The sequence below is a fragment of the Alosa alosa genome, chromosome 13 (assembly GCF_017589495.1).
Source record: "Alosa alosa isolate M-15738 ecotype Scorff River chromosome 13, AALO_Geno_1.1, whole genome shotgun sequence".
Classification (NCBI taxonomy): Eukaryota; Metazoa; Chordata; class Actinopteri; order Clupeiformes; family Clupeidae; genus Alosa; species Alosa alosa.
In genome coordinates, this window is record NC_063201.1 from 16,105,062 (window position 1) to 16,130,276 (window position 25,215).

The following is a 25,215-nucleotide window of genomic DNA, read 5'->3' on the forward strand; positions in this document are numbered from 1 at the left end:
TTTTGTACGCTATTGTGTGTGTTGATGGATCACCAATCTTTCTTTGGCAAGCCCCTGTGTCTACGTGTCCTTTCTTTCACTTTAAACAGAGCACCCATTCCAGGTCAGGATTGGATTGTGAAATGAGCTAAATAAGTGAAATGAAACACCTGCATCTATACAGGAGAACTGTGTATCCTATGACCACGTGGGAGCTGCCATTTCACTACCAGCAAAAAAGAACATTTGCTTATTTTTTCACCATAAGACATAACAGTCATAATACTTTTGCCTTTGAAATTATTTGAATTCAATTCCCGGCTTCCACCGTTGTGCCAAGTAGACTATACCACCTTGGGTTGAGGGAGGATTGCACTATCCTGTTGTGAGGACTAAAACAAACTAAATGTGTAAGCACCCTTCTGCGTGACACCTTACGACCCTCTTCCCTTGTCCACAGTGGTATTCGCCTGCTGTTCACCAGACATCTTCCGACAGATCATGGTGCAGTTCAGGAAGGCAGGACTGCCTCAGGAGAAGTATGTCTTCTTCTATATCGACGTGTTCGGACATAGCCTCAACTCACAGTATGCCCGCCCATGGGCCAGGGATGACCCGGATGATCCCATTGCTAAAGAGGCTTTTCAGGTAGGAAATTCACACATGTGAAAGTGATGCATCATGCGCACCAATGGTTAATGTATATATTCACATTGTTATTTGTATGACTGTATACTCTGTCCCTTTCAAACGTTATTGAAAAAAGGTAAATATTTATATCTTTTACATATGCCATAAAATTATCCCTCACAATTAAAGTGGCACACACATTGTCACCTTCAATGAACCATCTAATGAACAACCCAGTCTAAGTTTAAAATGTAAAATTATGTGATGAATTGTAGTGGTATTACACACAGAAAAAACATAAATGTTTAAGGGTCCATTGTGGAACCATTTAACCATTTTAACTAAACATATACGAACAAGTCTATTATTCTAGCCTGACGAGTCAGACCCATATTAAAATGTAGGGTCTGGGGACTCACCATTCGCAGTGCTCAGTCCGAGGGGCGGGATAATTGGTTGTCTTTCAAATTCCCTCTGCACGCAATAGAATAGCGCTACAACTCATGAGTCCCATGCGTTTTTTCCACCAGCGAAGCTAGTTGGCTAGTTCTGAGAGAAAGTGGAATAGAACATTATGTCCAATATTCCAATATGTGGTTTAATGTTCTGCATTATACCCAATATTCCAATATGTGGTTTAATGTTCTGCATTTCTCATTAGTGGGTCACTTTGATACTAAAAGTATGATTCTATGTAATGACTGTATGATATCTGTACTGTCCCTGTGTATATCTGTGTGTGACTGTATTTAGAGATAAGCGGGAATATTATGTCTTTGCAGTGTTTCACTGTTCTACATGGCTGCATCAGTAGCTATCTGCTCCGGATTGCCAGGTTGCCACTAATTAGAGTCTGATTCAGTGTAGTCCACGTGAGATGGGATGACCAACGGCATCTCCCGTCAGTCTGGAAGGATACTTAAACCCTAACTATTTCCTTGTCTAGTTAGAGCAGCTGATGGATCTTTAGGTGAAGTCATGCTGTCTCTCCCTTGATGTGCATCATTGTAAATAAACTCTGTTCCTGATTTTTCATACTATTGGTCTGACTGGGTCTCTATTAAATCTATGGTATCAAAAATTACCATCAGTTCAAACTTTTGGCAAAAAAAAGCTTAACTCGTGTCACGCTGTTCGCCAACAGCAACATCCACCTTTGTTTTCAAGTAGCAGGGAATTCATACCGAACCGTTTCAACTCGACTCTATACACAATGTGATAGGCCCTATCAAAGTTTAATTTGTCCAGCTCGCAAGAGTTGCTAGACTAGCCCGGGCGGGCAGCAAATTAAATTTGCTGCCGCTAGGTTGCATCTAGATTTCTAGGTACTATTATTCCATCCATGGCAAGTAATTATTTGACCCTTTGCATGATTATTTTTTTCATGAATGACTGATGAGTCATTGATTTAATTAGGAATTTATCACGGTTAATGCAAATTAAAAGTAAATTGGCTTCAATTTGCCAGCAGTAATGTGGTGGTAATACCTAATGACACCAGGGCAGAGGATTGTCTCTTTGCCGCTTATAGTAGGTCATTTTCCATTACCCTACAGGTATGGAAATGGCACAAGATCCTACTATGACTATGTAAAACAAATATTTAAAATACATTTCTAAGTTTTAAAGAAACCAATGCATTTTTGTCCATAATAGTTTGGCCTGTGTATTATCATCCCTGCAAACACTAGGCTATATCTGTCTCACTCTTTAGTGTATAATTTAATAATTATAATTATATCATATTAAACATATTAAACAGAGGCAACATCATCCAGAATCACTTACAGTACCTTTAAGTATCACCCCCACCACAACCACCACCACTCTTTTCATTATCACACTGTGTAAAGCTTAATTCCAATGCAACTCAAATGCTTTCTGAAGCCTTTTTTTTTTCTTTATTTTCATTTTATTTGTATTTTCTTTTATACTTTCTTTTATATTTTGTTTATTCTTTTAATTGTTATTATGGCCTTGTGATATGCACAAGTTCATAGGAATAAACCACAGAACACCCTACCTGGTAGATGTGGGAAAGCTGTGCCTGGAAAATGTCTGTGCATGGAAAATGTCTGGAAAATGCAAAGACACATCTGTATTCATGAGTGTTTCCATAGCTAGGTGGACCCCAAGATCTACTAGGGCAGGGTCAGCAGTTGTGTGTGTGTGTGTGTGTGTGTGTGTGTGTGCATGCATGTGTGCGTGCATGCATGTGTGCGTGCGTGCGTGCAGGGAGACAAGCAGTGGAACAACATACCGGTATATGTTTTCTGTGTGTGTTTATTTTTAGGAAGGGGGACTGACAAAAGGCTATTGAGCAAACATTTAGAACGTGTTTAGGTGCATATTGGAAAGAATATAAATAGTTTTAAAATGCATATGCACCATTTAATGCGAAATAGCTGCAGTATAATCTATCAAGATGTGCACTATCTTCTGAGAACTTGAACATATATTTATCTACTTTGACTGCTAAGTGCCATGTGTTTTATATTGTCACGTGTCTATTACGTTGTTTGATTGATTCTGAAGCTAAGAGGTGGAAAAGTGTCATGAAAAAGTTAGTAATTATTTATCTTGATCTTTTGTGAAGGGAGGTGCTTAAAGGTGCAGTCAGAGATTTTACGCAATTTCAATCCCAGGACATTTTTTGTCACATTCAGCAATCATCTCCTCACGACCGCTAGTCTCTGTAGGTAGCCCAGGCTCCGAAAACTGGAAACAAAATAGGGGCAGCCTGTCCCCTTAATAAAAATGAAACTTTGCGTGGAGTTTCTCTGGGAATACTGAAGGTAGGGGTAAGCTACCTCTCTGGCATGTTTCGTTTGGTCCTTGGTTCAAGGATAATGTACATTGTTTTGGGCAAAAGTGTCTGCTAATAATTTTAAATATAAACATAAACACAAACAAACGTGACTTCCTGCTAAATCGCTGACTGCACCTTTAAATATATTTGAACGCATAAAGGAAAGTGAGAAAGATGGACTGTTTCAATAATGGAGGGATATAAATCAGTACCTGACTAATGATAGAGCACAGGAAGACATGTGTGCTGTGGGGGGGGGCATACCTCTGAATGATGTATGTACCTGACATCCCTACCCACCACTTACATAATGTAAGGCTGTCCTTGAGGACCTCAGAATGTCAAGAGTCCTATTCATTGTAATGAAACTGTCCAAATAATGCATGTTTTTTTCTCTCAAAGAAACAGGGTAGGTTGTTTTATGCCTATGCGCATATGCCTACCGGTAGTTATGATATCGTCTTCAGATTTATTTTCATGGTATTTGGTCAGCCGAAGGACAGATGAACACACTTGTCATTGCAATTAGCAGCTTAGGCTATGCACAATGCAGTTCTGTAGTCTGTACAAAACTAGACTCAAGTTAGCATGCTACTAGCAATCCTTTTGTTAGTGCTTTTATTTGGCTGTGTGTTGTTGGTGTTTGTAAGAATTACCATATCTTTTCAGTTTGTTTGCTACTTTTTGACTAAAACTCCTTACTACTGAATTAACTAATGTTTCATCAGAGGTGATGGCTTGAATTAATAGAGTGTCAGCAAGATAATTCTTAATCCAAGAATCTGCCTCCTTTTCTTGTTAACCTCACAGAGCGTGAAGATCCTGAGCTACACGGAGCCCCAGAACCCAGAATACAAAGACTTTGTGATGAACTTGAAAACAGATGCCAAGAGGATGTTCAATTTCACCGTGGAGGATTCACTGGTAAGAGGACACTCTTGTAAAGCAGAGGGGAAAATGGGATGAGTTATCATGAGATATGAAAAAGGAACGAGTGTCAAAGATGGGAAGTGATAGATACTACAGCAGAGGGTTTGCTATCTTGACTGTGACACTGAGGAAACAAACTGGACATAGCATGAACATTTAAGCACCTTTTTTCCAGACCCAGGTTGATATTTTCTTGAAAGCTGTAGTAGTTATGCACCCTGGAAATCCAGAGATCTCGCGAAAGCACAATTTGAATTTGCTCAGCGAGTCACTCTGGCAATCAGTAATGATGCTCATCACCCATGCCCTTGGATCCGAGCTGCACCAATCACATCGGTGTATCTGATATAGGTGGGCCAGAGGCAAGCTAAACAAATGATGACAGTGATACAATGTCGAAGTCCGGAACCAGTCAGTAAGCATTAGTCGCAGTGTTATCCAATTGCGTGCAGTGATATTTTCAAATACATGCTTGGTGCAGCCCCTCGAGTTGGTGTTTTAAATCCCCGACGTTGTCTTCCAGGCAGCGCTGCATGGAAGGTACTAGGGTTAGGGTTAAGGTTAGGGTTAGGTGCCTTGAAGTCGACGGTCTTTCTAGATTTGCGTCTGGATTTCCAGACTAGTAGTTATGTACAATAAATGGAACTCTGGATTGTTGGCTGGATTGTTTCCTTCTCTCAAAAAGCTGGACTCAGTAACTGAGACAGGCTTCATATGTTCTTCCAAACACAAGGAATGAAGTAACTCACTGTCTATTTTTTTTTCTGTACTTTTTATCTAGCAAGCACAAAGAAGAAAATGGAATCAGTTACTCACTTTAATGTTCATTTTAATGTTTGCTGTTTTGTGACTACATAGGACATACATCTGCAGATTCACATGCAGAAAAACAAACCAAATATACTTCTGTTGTCTGTGTGTATGTACCTTTTGAGTGATTGTTCTGTATGGAGTAATTAATCTGTGCTACATTATTCATCTACCACTGAATTCACTCTGCTGCAAACTTGCAGATGACTGAGTCATTGATGGTAGGCTAATGTACATCTCTGAAAAATCTCCAGAGCAAGGACTTGAGTGGGTATGTTGTCTTTGTCACATGGTGCTTTGTCCTCACAAGGCATCTGCGGTCTTCCTCCTCGCCTGTCATAGGCTTTTACTCTCTTTACCAGAAATGTGTTTGAGTGGTTATTTGTTTGGGCAGACATGAAGGTGGCCAAAAGTTCTTTGAGGAAAGACAAGAGGCAGGCAAGGACAGGGTACCCTGATGTGGGCATCCAGAGGTCCAAAGTCCATCTGTGATTCAGCACTCAGTGAGCAATTAGGGAGTGGATGAGGAAGAGGTCTGGTAAGAGAGAGTCATGTTAAAAGGAGGAGATGGGAATGGTGCAGCATGAGCTCTGTGGTATATTTCATGAAATGAGGGTCAAAGAAACTCCATTTTCAACCAATCAATCAATCCAAGGTAGCAAGTGGGGGTCAGGGTAGTGCAGCTCTAAACCTGGAAGTCTCTGTCCTTTCCTTTTCGGAGAAATGTTGTGTCTCAATAGCTGGTTTCTATTTAGGGCCACACATGAAGAAAAAAATATATTTTTGCCATGGCGAGATTAAACTCGACATGTTGACTTTAAAGTCGACATTTCGAGAATAAAGTTGAAATGCCATGTCGACTTTAATCTCGACTTGTCGACTTTAAAGTCGCCATGACTTTAAAGTCGACATGCCGACATTAAACTCGAAATACAGTTTAAAACATAGCCTACAGTTATAAGCTATGTAGCCTACACTAACACACAATATGTGACATGAATAATAGGCCTACTTCAAATAGGTGTTATTTCAGATAGATTGCTAGATTGCAGATATTCAGATAGATTGCGTCTTCTGGTAACTACTCATTGCAGTCATCGTGAAGCGCTGTATCTCGCGGTTATGAAAATACCATGCACTATGCCATTTATATAGCTAGAATAATACATGTTTCCAATGATATAATGTTTCTATAGTACAAAATGTTATTTCACTCTGTTTTACGTGGGTAAGGCCACCGCACATCCAAATAACTGAGCAACGGAGGTTAATGTGTTCTATGTTTTGTCGACATGCTGTAGGCCTATGTCTATCGTTGTTGCACTCGAAGAAAACTTGAATGTTTCATTCGTCCTCCTTTTCAATCGTCCCGAGCAGCTGTTCTCTCTCCAAACTAACTTTATTCTCAAAATGTTGAGTTTAATGTCGACACGTCGAGATTAAAGTCGACATGATATTTCAACTTTATTCTCGAAATGTCGAGTTTAATGTCGACAGGTCGAGATTAAAGTCGACATGACATTTCAACTTTATTCTCAAAATGTCGAGTTTAATGTCGACATGGTGACTTTAAAGTCGACATGTCGAGTTTAATCTCATCATGGCAAAAATATTTTTTTCTTCATGTGTGGCCCTAATACTCTGTCGTAGGTTTCAGATATGCGGAGCTTTTTCAAACGACCCTTCGGGTGATTCAGATATGATGCTAACATGCTGACGTTATGCGGTCATATGTGTGAACGACACCGATGCACATGAACAGAATCCCTGCATGGTTTAACATGCACATTAACAGAATTTCTTCATGTTCTTTGCTTCGTTCAGACACAAGCTCATTTACATGATGTCCGTTGGAAATACTAGGGGAGTAGGCTAGTGTAAGAGCCGTCTAATATAAGTTCAGAATTCCAAATAGCCGGTTATGTTGTTTAGATATACGGTCCAACTGCTTGACATCCATTGAACATGCAGACTTACACCTAGCTAGGTCTGAAAGCAGCTTATGACATGATGCCTCCATGAAATTCAAATTTTCCTCAGTGAAGTTGGCAGCTACCCGTTTGAATGCAGTTTAATAACCTAGATTATTCGTTATACTGGTATTTGTGATACCATTTGTGTATTTAATTATTTGCTGGTGTTTGCCATACCAGTCATACTGTGCATTATTTGTCAATGTCTATCTAATATACATTTTACTTGTTTATTAGCTGTAAGAAAATGTGGAGACTTTCTCCACCACAAGATTGATAAATAAATAATTTGTTGTTGGTTTAGTAAATGCTGACCAGATGGATTGAAATGATTATACAATATTATTTCAGCCTCATTATTCTTGGCCTCTTTACATACTTATTTTGGCAAGTGACTACCCTTAGCTAATCACCACACCTACCATGATCTAATGAAATCCCATTGGATTTCTTTGAACTTTGAATTAATATTTCATATTTGAATTAACCCTTTTAACATTTCCAGACATCGAGTACAGTACACCAAAGTGCACAATATTTTGTTTTTGGAGATACTTGGATTCTACAGTAGGCCTATGAGTTTGCATAAGAGTAGGGAAGTGATCTCGTTCTGTCTTTTTCTCTGATTATCTCTCAATTCTCCAACCCTCTCAATTCAAATTGAAAGGAAGAGTTGTTATTAAAGATGGTTTAATGACACTTTAAACTCGCTTGATTAAAATGTCCACCTGTGCTGTAATGAAAGTAGTTTCTGAGTGGATGAAGCAGAAACAAAATGGGCACAATGAAGATGAAATGGGTTTAAAACTTTTAGAAAAAAAGCATGCAAGATAGTAGAAGGACAAGCCCTAATGAGTTCTCCAGTAGAATTCGGGAAATATAAAAATACAAAAATCGTCTGTTTTTTTCACCTCCTCGAACCCAGAATTTTCATTGATATCATGAGATGATTAGGGCCTGATGTGAATTACTCCTTGCCTACATTACTCTCCTTTGTGTGCCTTACTGTCACCTTTCTTACATCCTCTGTTTCTCTCTAGAGCATATAAAGTGCCTCATCTCATTTCTGTTCCAAACTCCTACTCTCCAAGAAGTTTTTGGAGAAATATCTGTGATCAATAATTGAATCAATAATGAGATCACACCAAGGTCTCCTGACCTATCAAGAGAACTAAAGCTTTCCTATGGTCAATACGTGTACTGTAAATGTAACATTTATCTCTGTCCTACAGATGAATATCATCTCTGGAGGATTCTATGATGGTCTGATGCTGTACGCTCATGCTCTTAATGAGTCCATGGCGGGAGGAGAGGGCATGATGCCTGTGGCTGAGAATATCACCAAGAGGATGTGGAACCGCACTTTCCACGGTGAGTTTGGTCATTAAGATTTCTTTTCTGTTGTGATTCTGTGGCCCTTTTTGGTGTGGTTTGGTGTGGTCTGGTTGGCCATTTTGGTTTTAAGCCAACTGACTTTCAGTGAGCTCTGTTTTTCTGTATTGAATGATACTGTCCTGTTGTGAATTGTGGATGCTGATTGGAACCAGAAGGGAAAATATCCAGGCTTAGTGGATAGAAATCTAATTTAGTTCAAATCATGTTTCAAACCTGTCAAACCTCCTTTCACTTTTTTCCACTGCTCAAACACAGATATCATTTAAGACTTTCAAATGTACAGAATTTGTCGAGCTTCTTCCCCATGTGTTGAAGGAACCTCCTGTGTCGAACACTCACTCCCCTGTGTCTGATATTTCATTCCTATCTGAGGTAGATAACAGTGATTAAAGAAATCTCTTTCTCTCTCAGTGTTATTTTTTCTTGGAACTATTGATTTGATTTTCTCATCAAAGTCAAAGTGTCCCTGTGTGGACGGATGAATTATTGAGTGTTGCTGGATAAGATTGAGCTGCAGAGTGGTTTTGCAGTCTCACTTGTGGCTTGTGGCCTTGAGACGGAGCGAAGGGACCAGGGTTGGCAGGTGAAACCTAAAAACCATCCAAGCAACAACTTGGATGTAGCATAGGACAGGGACAGCCTATCAGACGAGACTGTTTAAAAAAAACACATGTTAAGATGATTTACTTTTGAATCGAAACTAAACATGAGTCTTTCTTGTGAGTCTGAAGAGGTTTATGGGGGTATGGACCTAAACCTGGATATTGATTAAGTAAGATATGGATGAAAATGGTAGGTTACATTCAGAGAATAAACTGCCCCTTATAAATATACATACTGATTTTGTAGTATGCTCTTTATTTCCATTGTTATTTCTATCCAACAACTCCAATCAAACATACAACAAAATGGGAAGATAAAATGTGGCTTGGTGGTGGTGATTCATTATGCTTTGATTTCAGACATCATGCTCTCAAAAAGTCAGAGCCACTAAGAGACTGAATTAACAGACTCTTCCATAACACCTCCAGTCTAGATCTTGATGTGTGTGGGAGCTGAACACACACACATAGAGCAGACAGGATAGACATGCAGGGATCAATAATGAGATGTGACATTATGGAAAGATTTGCTCTTAAACCTGATATGCTTGTTTAAGGTCTTATATGTTGGTTCATTTATCTGTACAAATTGGTTGGATATAGATGGTCATTATAGACTCATTACGGTAAAGTCTATAGGCTATGGTAGTGATGGGGACGAGACCGCCTATGCCGAGTCCGAGACAAGACCGAGTCTTTGAAGGGTCGAGACCGAGTCCGTTGGTTTTTAAATACAGCCGAGTCCGAGTTGAGACCGAGTCCTTTAGGAGTCGAGACCGAGTCGAGAACAAGACCATAAAAACATGTTAGTTTTCATATGATTTAATATCACCCCAATTAATAATCAACAGTTAGGCCCAGGCTTGGAATTTCACCATTTTAGGGGCAAGGCCACTTAGCCTTCAGTTGGGCATATTTGGTGGGGGGCACAAAGGCCACATGTCAGGGCACCAAGGCCAAAGTTAACTATACAGTAGTAGGCTATAAAAATAATCAAAGTTGTATTTAGCCTATTCACAGCAGTAGACCTTAATCACTGTATGAAACATTACAAAAACATGAAACATGACATATTACATAGAACTGTAAATCATCTGATCATCTAATATTTAGATGTCTAGGCTATATTTAATATTTATATTTATTTTATATTTGACCTGTTATGGAATCATGTATCGAACAATTTAAGCACAGCTCAGCTTTAAGAAACTGATGCAACCTAGATGCATGCTTAGCATTTTTGGATCATTAAGACTCCTTTCACAAACTCTTACTCAGCTGTATATCCTCTGATTTTAATATTTACCTATATCTAGGCAATATTTGTAACATTTATTTTGTATTTGGCCTGTTATGAAATCATGAAGAACGATTTAAACACATTTTGAAACCTAAAGACCAAAGTTGGAGACATGAATGTAGACTTGCTGCAGATTACATTTTTAATTTAACCGGAATACTCTGGAACGGCTTACTGTACAGGGGACTGCTTTACACCTTTGTGTTCGGTAAGGTCTGCTGTTTATTCTGATATATGGTTTGTCATGTGTTGAACGAAGGGTTCGTGAAGTATTCCACCGAGATGAATGGGTAGGGAGATGGGTGTAGCACCTTATGTAGACGTTATGATTAAATGTAATTATATTATTTACTTTTCTTGCGAACCGTTCACCACAGCAATTAGCGGCTAACATTGTTTAAAAGCTGAGAAAAAGTTATTTCATGTGATGTGATACATGTGCCTGTGTGATGATTAGGCTTAGAGATAGCTAGTATTTCAACTGAGAAGAATGGGTGAATTCTTTGGACGCACTTTCTGTCTTGCCATGCGCTGTCATTTTCTCCACTGTGTAAGACTGAATTAGTTTGCGCTGTGATGCTAAGATTATTTTGACAGGCTATAGGCTAAATAAAAATCGCTATTAAACGGACGCAAAGCAGAATATTGAAAGAAGGGGGCACCAAGACCAACAAGGGGCAAAGATGTGGCCGCCGTGAAATTTCATTTTGATTTTTTTTTTTTATATGAAAATGTGTTGGTCTCGAGGACTCGGTCTGAAAGACCAGACTCGAGTACTACATCACTGGGCTATGGAAACTGTCAGCTGCTGGTGGGAAAGAGCTTGGGAGTTATGACATTTCCTAAAAAGAAATCTTTAACTTGAGTAGATATTTGTGTAATTTGCGTAGTAAAATGCCATGCATTTTGAAAGACGCTAACTCTACACTGTGTAAAAAGAAGTATTTGATGTAATGCCACACACTTAAAACAAATGTGTTGTCCCCATCTGGACACAGAAATGTGTTTAAACAACGCAAGTTGTGTTGTTTTCTATGCATGTTGTGTTTGTCAACACATATTGTGTAACAAATTAAAAAAAAGGAAACAACACAAACTGTATTAAGGAAAGAATAATTTCTAACATAACATTATTAGGAAAGAACCAATGTCACATTATCCATGTTTAACTCTGAGTACCTCTCTGCTGGGTGAGTCGCTATTACTAGCCAATTTACTCAAACCAAAAACGTAGGTACAGGGATCCATCTTAGCTTTTGTGTCATGTAATTGGTCTCTTCACTTATAATCAAAGCACAGACCATGGTTCCACTACAAATGGCTGATTGTATGGGTCTATTGTGGCACATTTTGTCCTAGAGTGTCCCACATAGCAATAATTTTACTTAATGATACTGTGGTGGAGGATGTAGTCTACCACAACACACAAAAGGTCCAGGCGGCTCTGAGGCAGACAATATCACACTGAGATGATTAAAGAAGCCAACTTCCCAGACTCTGGATGAGTGCAATCTATGTGTGTTGTGATAATGAACTTTTGCCAAGGAGGAGAGATTTTCAGAACTTTCAAGAGGCCATATTTGTGATTAGGATAATTATTTGAAATTATTACACGACTCTTCAGAGTGCTGCAGAAAGTTTCATTCACATGAATGGGCCTTCCCAACGTTCGGAGGTCTGTTAAATCTATATCATTACCGCTGCAAAGTATATAGTGTGATAAACAAGTGGTTCTTGTGTGATAATGTCTGCCTCAGAGTTCTCTGGACCTTTTATGCGTTGTGCTACATCCTCCGCCACAATCTGTGCTTTAACACAAGTCAAGGAACAAAACCTGCTAGTTTTTCCTCTTATCAGGCTGATAACTAGCCTAGAAATCTAGACGCACCCTAGCGGCGGCAAATTAATTTGCTCAGCCTGTACGTCTAGTAGCAAACCATAGGGAATTCTATTGGCTGACGCCGTGGACGTCATCCAATCACAGCACTCTATTTTGTTAGAGAGTCTTAAAGGAGAATTCCGGTGTGATATTGACCTAAAGTGTATTGAAACATGATACCGAGTGTGAACGAGAGGCTCATTATGTCTCATAGCCCATCTTGGCTTGTCCCCAGACAGTGCACTCCAAAAATCTGGAAAATTGCTAGTTAGCCCGATGCTACCAACAGCTTTTTCAATAGTGGTGCTTCGCATCGGGCTAGGGCCGCGAAGTCCATGCAAATAAATCACTGTTTTACCCATTTACGAGGCTCAATGTATCTCCACACTTCATTGGTAAAGACTTCCTGCCCGGGCCCTGACATTTAAAACGGAGACATTGAGAGCGTGAATTCTTCTGCACATACTGTATATTAATTTGTGCTTAATGCACAGCAATTTACAACTGTTCAAACAACCCTTCTGTAATGTGGACCCCTTTCCCATTGCTTCGTTAAAGACATCCTACGGGACATGTTATTGCATGTCTTTTATTGATGGTGAAGGACCACTTGTTTATCAAACACTAAGATAGGGGACAAGAAATAAATCCTCCTGTAATGGCAAAGATTTGTGGCCAGCTGTTAGTCCTTTAATGCAGCGGTCCCCAACCACCGGGCCGTGGTCCGGTACCGGGCCGCGGGACATTCCTAACCGGGCCGTAGCCTACGACATGAGTTTTAAAAAAATGCATGCAAACTAAATTAAATTTAATTCGCAATAATGTCACGTTTTTACATGGCATAGGCCTATATGCAGTTGTTTGATTGCACGCATGTTTGCATTTTGCAAGGTCTATTTTCTTACGTCTGTCTGCTTGATTTGTGGGGACGACGAGTGGACCGGGGTGTATTTGATATGTTCCAAACAGTAGTGGGGGTTTTGGGAGAGACTGAGGCAGGGCCCTTTCTCTCGCAGCTGGTGCACGATCACCTTGTTGCGCTTTTAAATGAGTTTGAGCGTTACTTCCCATCCTCCAAAGATCCATGGCAAACCAATGAGTGGGTCCGCAACCCATTTGTCAATATCCCGAATAGTCATAACTTGTCAGCGCAGGAGGAAGAGCAGTTGATCGAAATTGCAAATGACGGTGGTCTTAAGAGTGTGTATAAGGAAACCTCTCTGGCAGGTTTTTGGATCAAAACCAAAGCAGAATATCCCGAGATATTCTGCTCCGAGATCCGTAAAAGCGCTGAAAACGTTGCTACCATTTCCCACCACGTGTGTATGCGAGGCCGGGTTTTCGGCAATGACTGCAGCTAAGACCAAATTGCGCAATCGACTGGACATTTCAAACACACTGAGGGTGTCACTGTCTTCCATCACCCCCAGATGGAACCTTCTTGTTGCAGGGAAACAAGCACAGGGCTCCCACTGATTATATTCGTAATGCACGTTTAGTTCCCATGTTTTTTGTTCCCATATTTTTTAAACATGTTCACACTAGATGTAGCTTCAAGTTGTTCAATATTCATAGTTCATATTGTTCAATTTTCACTTCTTCAAGTTCACGTTTTTCACATGTTTAAGAGATCGCTACCTTCACAGTTCATACATAACTGGAGCTAGTTCTTTTCAAGTAATGCAAGCACAACACATATGGAACATGGAACCCCCCCGCCGGTCCGTGAAAAAAAATAGGAAACAACACGGTCCATGGTACATAAAAGGTTGGGGACCCCTGCTTTAATGTATGCACTCTGTATGCACTTTTTCTCTGTCTTTCTCCCTCTCCTTCCCTCCCTCATTCTATGGTGTTTATATTACAAACAGCGCATGTTTGCAACATCTCTTTGAACAACTCCCAAGTGTTTGTTTTGCTCTCCATACTTGTCTCTCTTGTCTCTTTGCTCATATATTTCAACCACCTGCTCCCTGTTCCTCTTAGCTGGGTCCCTTACAACCTACCAACATGGTCAGAGCTGTTGTCTCCGTTATAAGAATGCCAGACTGGACCAATCACAAGAGCGTAATGAATGCAATCACTTCATTAGAACGAAGGGGGGGGGGATGAGAGGCTTCCAAGCATTTTAATGCATTTTATTTTTGGAAAGTGTTTTGTGAGTGACCCAGCACTTCACTGTCACATTGACCATTCAGCATTCAGACCATTCACCACTCTGCAGAATTTGGTCGCCATAGCCGCACCAAATAACATGCAATTGTGTGATTTGTCTCTACGTTGTCTGTCATGGCCTGTTTCCCTCCCCACCTGTTACCTTCCTTGCCATCTCCTTTGTGCTCTGTATCTCAATATTTTGTTTTTCTCCTTCAGAGATATTTCCCTCACATACTTCTTTTAGTATCTTTCTCCTTCCCCCTCTTGGTACAAGCTGCACCTGAAGCCCTCAAATAACCAGTGTACAGCCAGACCCTGTGAGGTCTTGTCAGAGTTGGCCTGAAGGACATTATTATTAAGCCAGACCTTCCAAAGCCTATCAGGCTCACCCAGACCTGTCACAGCTGGAAAATGCTCTTGTCAGCCCTCCCTCCGCTTCCTCCAGCAGCCCGGCCTCCTCTCATTTTCCCTATCTCCCTCAGTCCATCTGGCTCATCCTCCCTAATCCCCTTCCTCTCCTCGTCATTGTCAGCCATCACTCTACGGCAGCTCCGATCTCTACCTGTATCTCTCCATGCCATTGGCCAGAGTGCATTGAACTCACGGCTGTATCTTGGCATGTGGTGATGGAGAAGGGATGCTGATCCTGATGTATTCTCACCAGAAACCACAGGCTCTCCTCTCAGCCTCCCGCTTCAGCATGGCCAAAGCTTGGTTTGGCATGACAACCGTTCTCTGGCTTTTCCTGAGCCTAGCGCCTTGGTTACATAAAAATGCTGAACTGAATCCATGCAGTGAGATGCACTTTCATGTACATCTACTATAGGTACTATGGTAGCTGCATTTCTCCACACTGACACATCATTGGAAATACAAATCTGCTAATATTCATTTATTCTATCTGAACCTTATTTGTGTATGAATTTGACTGAAGGTATGTTACAATCATATATCCCTTCATCATTTTTTCATCAATCCCATCCTTACTCGGATCAAACAGGTCTCTTCCTATCCCTCCATACACACCTTCCTAGCACAGTTATATGTGTTATATTTTCTGGTCTATTTATAGCTAGTACATTGTGAACTGAAAATACCCGTAATAGCAGGTCCGATTTATCAGTTGAGTGCAAAAAGGATCTGACTGATGTCTTAAAAATCTACAGTATACTAGGCTATAATGTGGGCTAAATAATAACAAACATCCTTACTGCTTGGATCAAAGATCACCGACTTACCTTCTTAGTTTGATATTGCCTACTCAGACACATATGAATGACACAGACACAATGATACAGATTTTTTTACAGATTTTCTTCTCTGTACAGTATGTGATGATGTATAATGGCACAAAAGTGACAAGTCGGAGGGCTTTGTAAAACTCGGTATCAGTGTGTCAGTATTGTTGCTTTACTGTGTGAAGGAGCTTTGTCTGAGGATTTTGTCCCTGGTGTTTCTTATTATTAAGGAACAGTGTAGTGTCAATCTATTGACCAAGAATGGCAAGTGTAGGTTAACATCCCTACGTGTTTTATAGAATGTTGAAAATATATTAACTTTTTCTCCTTAATCCGCTCCCAGCACGGTTGTTCCTGCCTCCCTCGTCCTTCCTTTGCTCATAGCTTTATCTGATTGATGTTATTGCCATCATATACAGGTTTCCATACTTTGAGGATATGGAGCTTGGCTGCCGTTTGCATTCATATGACAGTACTCTGCCTCTGACTGTAAGACTGTACTCTGCAATTAGGCTGCTCTAGTGCACAGTGTGCCACAAATTAGGTTTTTGCCAGTCGTGCCTCTTTTGAATTGCAATATGTGACCCTCGCTTCATGGGCATGTCCTTGTCCACTTGACTCAGCTTTTCAGCCTCATTTCTCATTGTTGTCTTCACTCCTGCTCTGTACCTTTCATTGGCAGGCATTTTGAAATAGAATGTATGGTGTGGCCTTTTTGTTAATACATTATTAAGCACTACGTAGAGTGAATTTAGATTGTAGCCCATAAAAAGTTTTACTAATTTTCATCATTTTATATGTTTCAAAGTGTTTTTGTCAGGAGAGCAGCCTAGAATAGTGTTCAGTAGTTTAAAGACAGTGTCACAAAGTTCACATACAGATGAAGCTTGTAACTCAGTATCACATAATTATCAGTAACACATCATTTTCAAAATAACGAGTATGAAATGAAGTCAGAACGACCATCTGAGGAAGAGTGTATGGAGGAAGTGAGGGAGAAATAGAGAGAGAAAAAGAGGGTTAGTGGTCTGACACGAGAACCAAGTTGGGAGACGGTGGGTTAGATGAGATCACGTTGCAACATGTTTCCCTTGGGTTCTGTTCCATTAACGAATGAGCTGCCTCTCTGGTGTGGGTTTGAAGGGCTTTGTGAGCATGTCAAATTCAACTTGTCAGCCTCACTCCTGGAGTTACTCAGCATATTTTCTTTTACTTTAATAGGAGCCATCTAACCCCCTCTCCCTGCTGGGTGTTATATCGATATTTACATATAAATTACTTTTTGCAAATGCATGCATGATGTTTCTTGGTGATAAAAATGTATTCCTGCCAATTTGCACAGAGGCCATAAGTTAGGAGAGTAATAACAGCTGGATTCAGATGTGGTGATGTGATCGCTGAAGACTTACAAGGCTCTCTTTTTGCATTACCAATCTCAGTGTAAAGACTCGAATGAGTCAGAGTTGTGATTAAAATCAGACTAAACAAAGGGCTGCAGATGCCTACTGTAGATAATGACTGCATGACGCAGATGGCACTAACCTTGACCCGTCTCCAGCCCCCACTCAATGTCTTTTCACAACACCAGTTCCCCAACCAACGCTCTTTTGCATCCATTTTATAGGATTTCTAGGTTTCTAGGAAGAGCCCCCCTCTTCCTAGAAACCCAGGTAATTCATTAATTTGCAGAGCCATTGCTGTGCCAAGTCTTTCAAGTTGCTCTACAATAGTCTGTTCTCTGCCCCCAATAGTCCAAGAGCATTAGCTCAAAATTGAGTCAAACCCGGAACAAATTAGTAACAAGCTGAATTTTTCAGGATATGTTCAGAATACCTTTAGGAATGACATACTAAAAGTCCCCGTGAATCCCCCTTGTGCTTTCTGAGATATTCAAGATGGCGTCCAAAATTGCCGCTATTTGGAGATTTTTCCATATCTCAGGCTTAAAACATAATACAAATGCAATAAAAATGTTAAAATATATGTTTTCTCATACAAGGAATCCAAATTCACCATTGACACACTGCTAAAATTAAAGTTAACCAAGATTACAAGGTCATTAATGTGACAATAACACAAAATTCACATAAGGAGCATTGGTAACACCAGTAAATATCTGATGGTGTTACATGATATAACTGGATGTGACACTGTATCTGCTCTGTATCGCCATGGGAAGCGTAAGGCATTCAATATGGTGCATAAGAAGAAAGAGTATGATCTACTTGACACATTCATCAATGCAACAATAAGGCAATCAACAAGCAGGTGAAAGCTTCCTCCTGAAGCTGTATGGAGCTTCCAGTTGTGAATCACTGGATCAGTTCCGATACACTGCTTACAATAAGGCAATCAGCAGAACTTCACTTTCCTCATCCCTCCAGTTGGCAACTTTGCGTCCAACAAGTGCTGTAGCCAATTCATTCAGAACATATCTCATTGTTCAGGAAAGGATGGGAAGGCCATTGCAGCCAACAGATTGGGGATGGAAAATGGAGGACATCTTGACTCCAGTTGAAACTGACCGCCCCATTGCTCCAGACACTCTGCTCAACATGATCTCTTGTGGCTGCAGAGCAGATGGCTGTGGAGTGTCATGTGGCTGCAGGAAGATGGGGGTACACTGCTCTGCCTTGTGTACAAAGTGCAGTGGTCAAACATGCAACAATGCAGCACCAATGCCATCTTTACTAGATGATGAGGGAGAAACTGAAGAATCAACATCAATTTCTGAGGATGATGACTGAATTGATTTATTATTATGAAATGTCTCCATTCAAGAAACTAATGATGAAATTGACTCACTTACCCTTAAAAAACTTATATTTTGACCTTTTAATTGCATTTGTATCAGGTTTTAAGCCTGAGATATAGAGAAATCTCCAAATGGTGGCCATTTTGGACACCATCTTGAATATCTCAGTGAGCACAAGGGGGATTCATGGGGACTTTTAGTATGCCATTCCTAAGGTATTCTGAACATATCCTGAAAAATTCAGCTTGTTACTAATTTGTTCTGGGTGTAACCCTTTTACTACTGGACTACAAACAGTTAATCAGTTTTTTAGCCACACAAACCTTGTCTGTTGAGACCAAGGGACCTGTCACACTGACCCTCTCCCACCCATCTCACCCCCTATCCTGTGCACGGGATTTGACATTTCCCTTGGCGCTAATAGCTTAGCTTTTCATGTGGGACTAAATGTCAGAAGTCATTTCCTCAATACATTGTGATTTGTGTCTCACCTACTTGTCACATGATTGCCTGTGGCCTATTATACCTGGGTGGAATGATGAGAGGCCTGGTCATATCTGGACAGGAAATTAAAATCATGGCCAGATTGCTTCTGCAATTAAGTGAAAGACTACAATCACTGAAAGAGTGAATAAACACTGAAAGTCTTGGGATGAATAGAACCCATATTCAGTGTTTTTCCATTCAAATAACACAATAGACATGTTTTACTATTTTACTCAACAGGGGGGTACATTACATTGGGACTATCAAGTCTTTTCTTTTTTCAAGTCAGGCTTGATTACATTTGTTCATGGAAATTTTAGGTAAAACTGGAGCAACTGTCATTTTAAAAAGCTTATTTGAAATGTTTTTGGGAGCAACTGTCATAACTGGATTTGTGACTCACACTGTGACATTTGATGCCCTGAGATAACCTGTTGCCCCGTATACTATGATCTATATACTTTACCTATATTAAAGCAATGGGATATAAGTAAAGTATTCTCTCAATTTTTTTTCATGATACAAAAATGGTGCTCAAAATCCTGTAATAGCTTCAACTGATTTGACAGTCATGTTCTCTCTGAACCCCAACACTATATTGTTAAGGAATCCACCTCTGCAGAAGGAATCCACCTCTGCATTTTTGCCATGCTTTTTTGGCAGTAGCTGAAGTACTTCTGCGGCAGCAGCCACAATACTCGCTGCAGCAGTATTTGACAAAAGCAGATCTAGTCCACCAAGACCAAATTCACCAGAATGTCATTTGCATAAATGAATTCTATCATCACATCCTGAGAGTTTTCTAGCTGAAAATGCTCTATTTCTTGTGGTTCACAGTGATCCAGCATTCAGTAAAGGTCGAACAGTAAATACTCTGTGTGGCTCTTGTAAATGGCAGGAAACCATCAAAACAATCACTCTCACCTGCCTAGGGTTAGGATTGCTTTTGCTGTTGTTGTTGTGATACTGAAGTCTAAATGGGGGTTGGTTTGTATCCACTTGTATCCTGCTGATGTGTCTTTCCCTCCCTCTGATCTGAGCAAACCATCTCGTCTCACCAACAGGAGTGACAGGATTAGTGCAGATTGATGAGAACGGTGACCGTGAGACTGACTTCGCCCTCTGGGACATGACGGACACCAACTCGAGTGTCTTCCAGGTATTGAAGTGTCTTCCCACATATTGTCTCATGGGTTACGTGACTCACATGGATTTGATGCCAGTCAGACACACGTTTACAAACACATGTACAAACATGTGTGCACTGTGCAGCTAAACACAAACAGGAAAAACACACTCTTACATCAAACATGTACTCTTTTTATCTTTGTGCTCACAAAACCACAAAGACATAACAAAACACACTTAACAGAACTTTATCATCTTTAATCCTCTTACATTTAGGGAAAAAACACAGATGTATTCAACGAAAGCATAATTTTGTAATCTTGCACACTGAGCCTGAGATTTCTATAATAGCACATTTCTATATTAGCATTTGGCTTTATATAAGAATATGGCAATGAATATATGTTCTCACCAACAGCCTCACTGATATCTTATCAGTTTTGCATACATATTGTATATATGAATACATCTATATATATATTGAGGGGTGTGTATTTGGCATATGACTTGAGCTGTGAGAGAACTTACATTGTCCCTTGGTAAATAGAAAACACACACTGAAAAAAGAAATTGCTGGATTTACTTGATTTTATCAAAGTTGAAAACATGTGCCATGCTGATGTTTTGTGCATGTTCAATACCTAATGCAATCACGGTGGGAACAAAGCATGGTTTATCTCAAAGCAAAACATAGATACAACTCAGCTCCAAATTCTACTGGAATCTAAGCATAACCCTCTTTAGGAATATCCATGTGAAAACTTTATGTTCTTAGTACCGTATTTTCCGGACTATAAGTCGCACCGGAGTATAAGTCGCACCAGTCAAAAACCATATATATAAATATGTTGCACCTGAGTCGCAGGACCAGCCAAACTATGAAAAAAAGTGCAACTTATAGTCCGGAAAATACGGTATGTGTTGTGATTATGACTTTATATATAGACAATTAGGGAACACAATGACCGAAGACTGGCCCTTAACCCCCTAAAAGCATGCAATATGGCAACAGTGGCAAAGCAAAACTCCCATATTCCAGGAAGAAACCTTGAGCAGAACCTGACTGTTTTAGTGTTCTTGCAAAAGCTCATGGGAACAATGAAATGGCATCTTATGTGTTTATTTGCCTTACTGGTTCAGTACTTAGGTGCTTCATATTGATCTGACATGATTCTGTTGGATAAATTCATTGCTGTGGCAAAATATGTCAGTTCAACATAATAAGATTGTGTTTGAAAGAGAAACATGAGTTTGTTTAAGTAATGTTTTTGTGGTTAAGTAAATGTGACCTCTTTTGCTTTTTCCCCCAATATATATGCTTACCTTACTTGATTCAATTAGAAAAAGTGGATTGCTCAATTTAAATGACTATTTGAACACAATAAGGATGTGTTTAATTCAAGACTGTTTCATGTAATTGTAATATGGTTTGATAAATTGGACAGCCCTGAATTTTCCTTTTTTACAGTGCAGTCAGAGCAGGATATATGTTTGGTATACCTGCATGCGTGTGCGTGCGTGCGTGTGTTTTTGTGTGTGTGTGTTTTTGTGTGTGTGAGCGCGTGCCTGGCATGTCCCTATATGTGTTTTCGTTGTTTGGCGCGCTGCTGACATACACTGATACATTTCTGTGGACATGCTTGTCCAGCACAGACATCACAGCAGAATCAATACGTCCATCTACATATCTGTCTCCTGTGTGCCTTGAGTCTGGCTGCCAGTAATCAATGCTGTGTGCAGGGCGGCCAGTGCATCAGCTCCGAGACACTTGATCAGCAATTTGGAGAGTGCTGCTGGGAGGGTAATGAGAGGCCGTTTATGTCAGCTCCTGAGTAGCACCAAGTGTGGTTTACAAAATTGCTTTCTGCCGCATCTGGGCAAAGGTCGAGCCTCTAGTGTGTCCTCTGATTTGTTATTTGTTGGAGGCTCTTCAATTCAATGATTAGCAGCCCGTTTCGTCTGTTGTTACAGATTTGTTCCTCCTTAAATTAAAGGTGTTTTACTCCCCCCATATCTGACGTGAAATGTTTTGCATTTTTGCAAGTTCACACAGTTTTATCTCTCTGAGTTTTCGCCAATTATTCCTCCAAAAGCATCACATCACAATTTTTTCTCACACGTTGTGTCAATGTGAATGGGTGAGAAAATTGAAGACATTTCAGTGGAATTTCACAGTAAAGTCGTGCTACTGTATAAAGAAATATGTGCAGCATTTACTCGCTTACCCTGTTATTTGACATTACAGTATTTTCAGTCCCCTTCTCCCCCTCACCTTAACTGCGTCTTCTATGATTCTCTCTCCTTTCTCTTTTCCCATTCTCTTTCTAATACATAACATTTTGTTGGTTGATCTGTAGATTGTGATGGTGTACAATGGCACTCAGAAGCAGATGTCCCCTGTGCCAGGGATGGTCATCCAGTGGCCAGGGGGCTCCATCCCACCTGACGTGCCGGAATGTGGCTTTAAGAATGACAGTCCAGTCTGTCTTGACAGTATGTATGCCTGATATCCACTGACTGATATGCATTCTTCCATTTGTTAATTTACCTAGAGTATTGTAATGTCTGGCTTGACAATACTGTGAATTGCTTAACAACTTTAACCTCGTTTTCTGTGCCCTTCCATCCTTGAGGAGCTGTAGAACTATCACCTCACTTTTAACTTTCTTTTCTCTTTATTGTAAATGGTAAATGTACAGCATTTTAATGTCTTTTCTACTTATGCGACTCATGGAAGACACCAACCTGCACATCCGGAGCAGTGCTCTTCTTATAGATCACTGCAATAAGGTCGCTGGGCAACTCCTGTACCTCCTGAGCCACAGCTATTATATCAATCAATTATTTATAGAGCGCCTTTTGTGCAAATTTGCAATACAAAGTGCTGAAATACGAAGAAATACTAGCGGCCAGTAGGGCACATTAGAGAAATTATCATAAAAGCACATAGCCACTTAAAGCCTATTATCCCCTATGTTTTTCAGTCTTCACCTCTGGAGTGATTATACCAGCTGAGTAGTCTTGTATTGTAAAAGCATGTCTGATTGTCTGTATTGGGGGGCTAAAACTAACCAACCATCATTAGTGTAATTAGGGCTCTATTTCTGGTCCTGGTGAAAACATGTGATGCAGCATTTTGTATGGGCTGTAACTTATTGAAAACGTTCTTAGGTAGACCAGAAAATGCATGAACCATTTTCTGGATGGGAAAGGAAAGGCTGCACTTTCACAATACAAGCACATTTCTAAAAACGTTGGAACGCAATGTAAAATGTAAATCTAAATCCGCAAATCTTGTAAACCCTTATTTTATTGTGAAAAAGACATTGACAACATATCACATTTTGAAACTGACAATTTTGACTATATCATGGAAAATGTATATATGCTCATTTTAATTTGATTACAGCACCATGCTGTAAATAAAATCAGAATGCAATGATTGATTAATCATGTGAACCCTATATTTCATTGAAAATAGTGCAAAGACAACATATCAATTGTTGAAACAGAGATTGTATTGTTGTTTTTTGTTGAAAATATTTGTTCCTTTTGAATTTCACATAAGCAACACTGTAGATAAGATCTGCAAATATAGAAACGATCCCACAACCTTTTTTCTCAGTCCCTGAAGGATATTCAGAGCTACCGTAATTTCCCAACTATTAGCCGCGGTTTATACATTGATTTTGCAAAATTTCTTTAGCTATGAGGTTAAAACACGGGGGAAGTTAATATGGTATTAATATGGTTTTGTTTTTTTAACTTGCATAAAACACTGTTCTGCGGCTTATACACAATCCGGTTAATACACAGGAAATTACTGTATATTCAGGAGGGCATATTTCCGAGAGTACAGCTGGTCCATTGCTATTTAACCTGGTTTCTGTTCAAATATGCAGTTAAGATAATTGATGATAAAAGACTTACTGCATAATGAGCAAACATTCAAAAGTGCCATGTTCAATTGTTCCTGGGCATTTATTTTAGGTATTTGGGACAGGTAATTCAGTGAAAGATCAAGTTCTGTGTCTCTTTAACTGGTTGACGAAGACTTGCTGGTTCTTGTATAATATATTTGGTATTTGGTAGACGCTTTTTCAGGTGTGTGAGGTTCTTAGTTTTTGGTGTGCATTCCTTAAGTGTTGAAAATTACAATTGAAACGCATGAGTATTCAGTTCCTCCTTGTCCTCCTGGTCTCTCAGGAACCATCACAATGCAGCAGATGGTCACCATTGTGGTATTTTTTGTCATCATCATTATCCTCACGGTCACAGTGTTTGTGTACAGGTGAGTGTGGGCTGCATATGATTACATTCACTCATACTCAGTTCATAACCCTTCAGTATTATATGTAGAAATGAGCCTCTTATTCTCCATCAATTTTGTCACATGAATATTAATTTTTCTATTTCTGTCATGCACATTCATACACTTTTTCGTGTGCAAAAACTCACAAATGCACACACATGCCCCCCCCAAACACACACACACTCAAACACACACACACACACACACACACACACACACACACACACACACACACACAAACACATACATACACACACAAACACACACACATACTTAATCGCCTCTGCACAGGAAGCTGAAGCTGGAGAATGAGCTGGTGGCCCAGCTCTGGAGGATCTCCTGGGAGGACATTCAGATGAGTAACCTGGAGAAAGTGTTGCGCAGTGCAGGCAGCAAGCTCACCCTCTCCCTGGTGAGCCGTCCACTACCCCCCACCAGTACTCCGACAGATGCCTGAAATGTCAAATACGTGCTGATATATTGGTATTTATAAATACTCATGACCTATGGTGCACTGGGGAAAATAAATATTTTCTTGTGCAATCTAGAGAGGCTCCAACTACGGCTCTCTGCTTACGGGAGATGGCAACTTCCAGGTGTTTGCCAAGACTGGCTACTTTAAGGTAGGTTTGATAAGGTGTATTTGACAGTAAAGGAGTAAGGGATCTAGTATCTGGAGTGGGAAGTCAGAGGAACGCTGACAGTGTGCTTTGTGTTTTTCCCAGGGTAACATCGTCGCAATCAAATACATCGACAGGAAACGCATTGAGCTGACAAGAAAAGTGCTCTTTGAGCTGAAACATGTGAGTGCTTCTAAAATAGATGTATGTGC

The 25,215-nt window shown here is 40.0% G+C and overlaps 1 protein-coding gene across 1 annotated transcript in view; it reads left to right on the plus strand.

The window, feature by feature from the left end:
• The window catches only part of npr1b (natriuretic peptide receptor 1b), a 62,733-nt gene that overhangs the window by 18,876 nt on the left and 18,642 nt on the right, over positions 1 to 25,215 (plus strand). Inside the window, exons 4-12 of the mRNA XM_048260417.1 lie at positions 440 to 627; positions 4,229 to 4,342; positions 8,364 to 8,502; positions 20,008 to 20,102; positions 22,429 to 22,564; positions 24,278 to 24,362; positions 24,675 to 24,795; positions 24,932 to 25,006; positions 25,109 to 25,186. Of these exons, the coding sequence (XP_048116374.1) occupies positions 440 to 627; positions 4,229 to 4,342; positions 8,364 to 8,502; positions 20,008 to 20,102; positions 22,429 to 22,564; positions 24,278 to 24,362; positions 24,675 to 24,795; positions 24,932 to 25,006; positions 25,109 to 25,186 (1,031 nt within the window). The remainder of the gene's footprint in view (positions 1 to 439; positions 628 to 4,228; positions 4,343 to 8,363; positions 8,503 to 20,007; positions 20,103 to 22,428; positions 22,565 to 24,277; positions 24,363 to 24,674; positions 24,796 to 24,931; positions 25,007 to 25,108; positions 25,187 to 25,215) is intronic.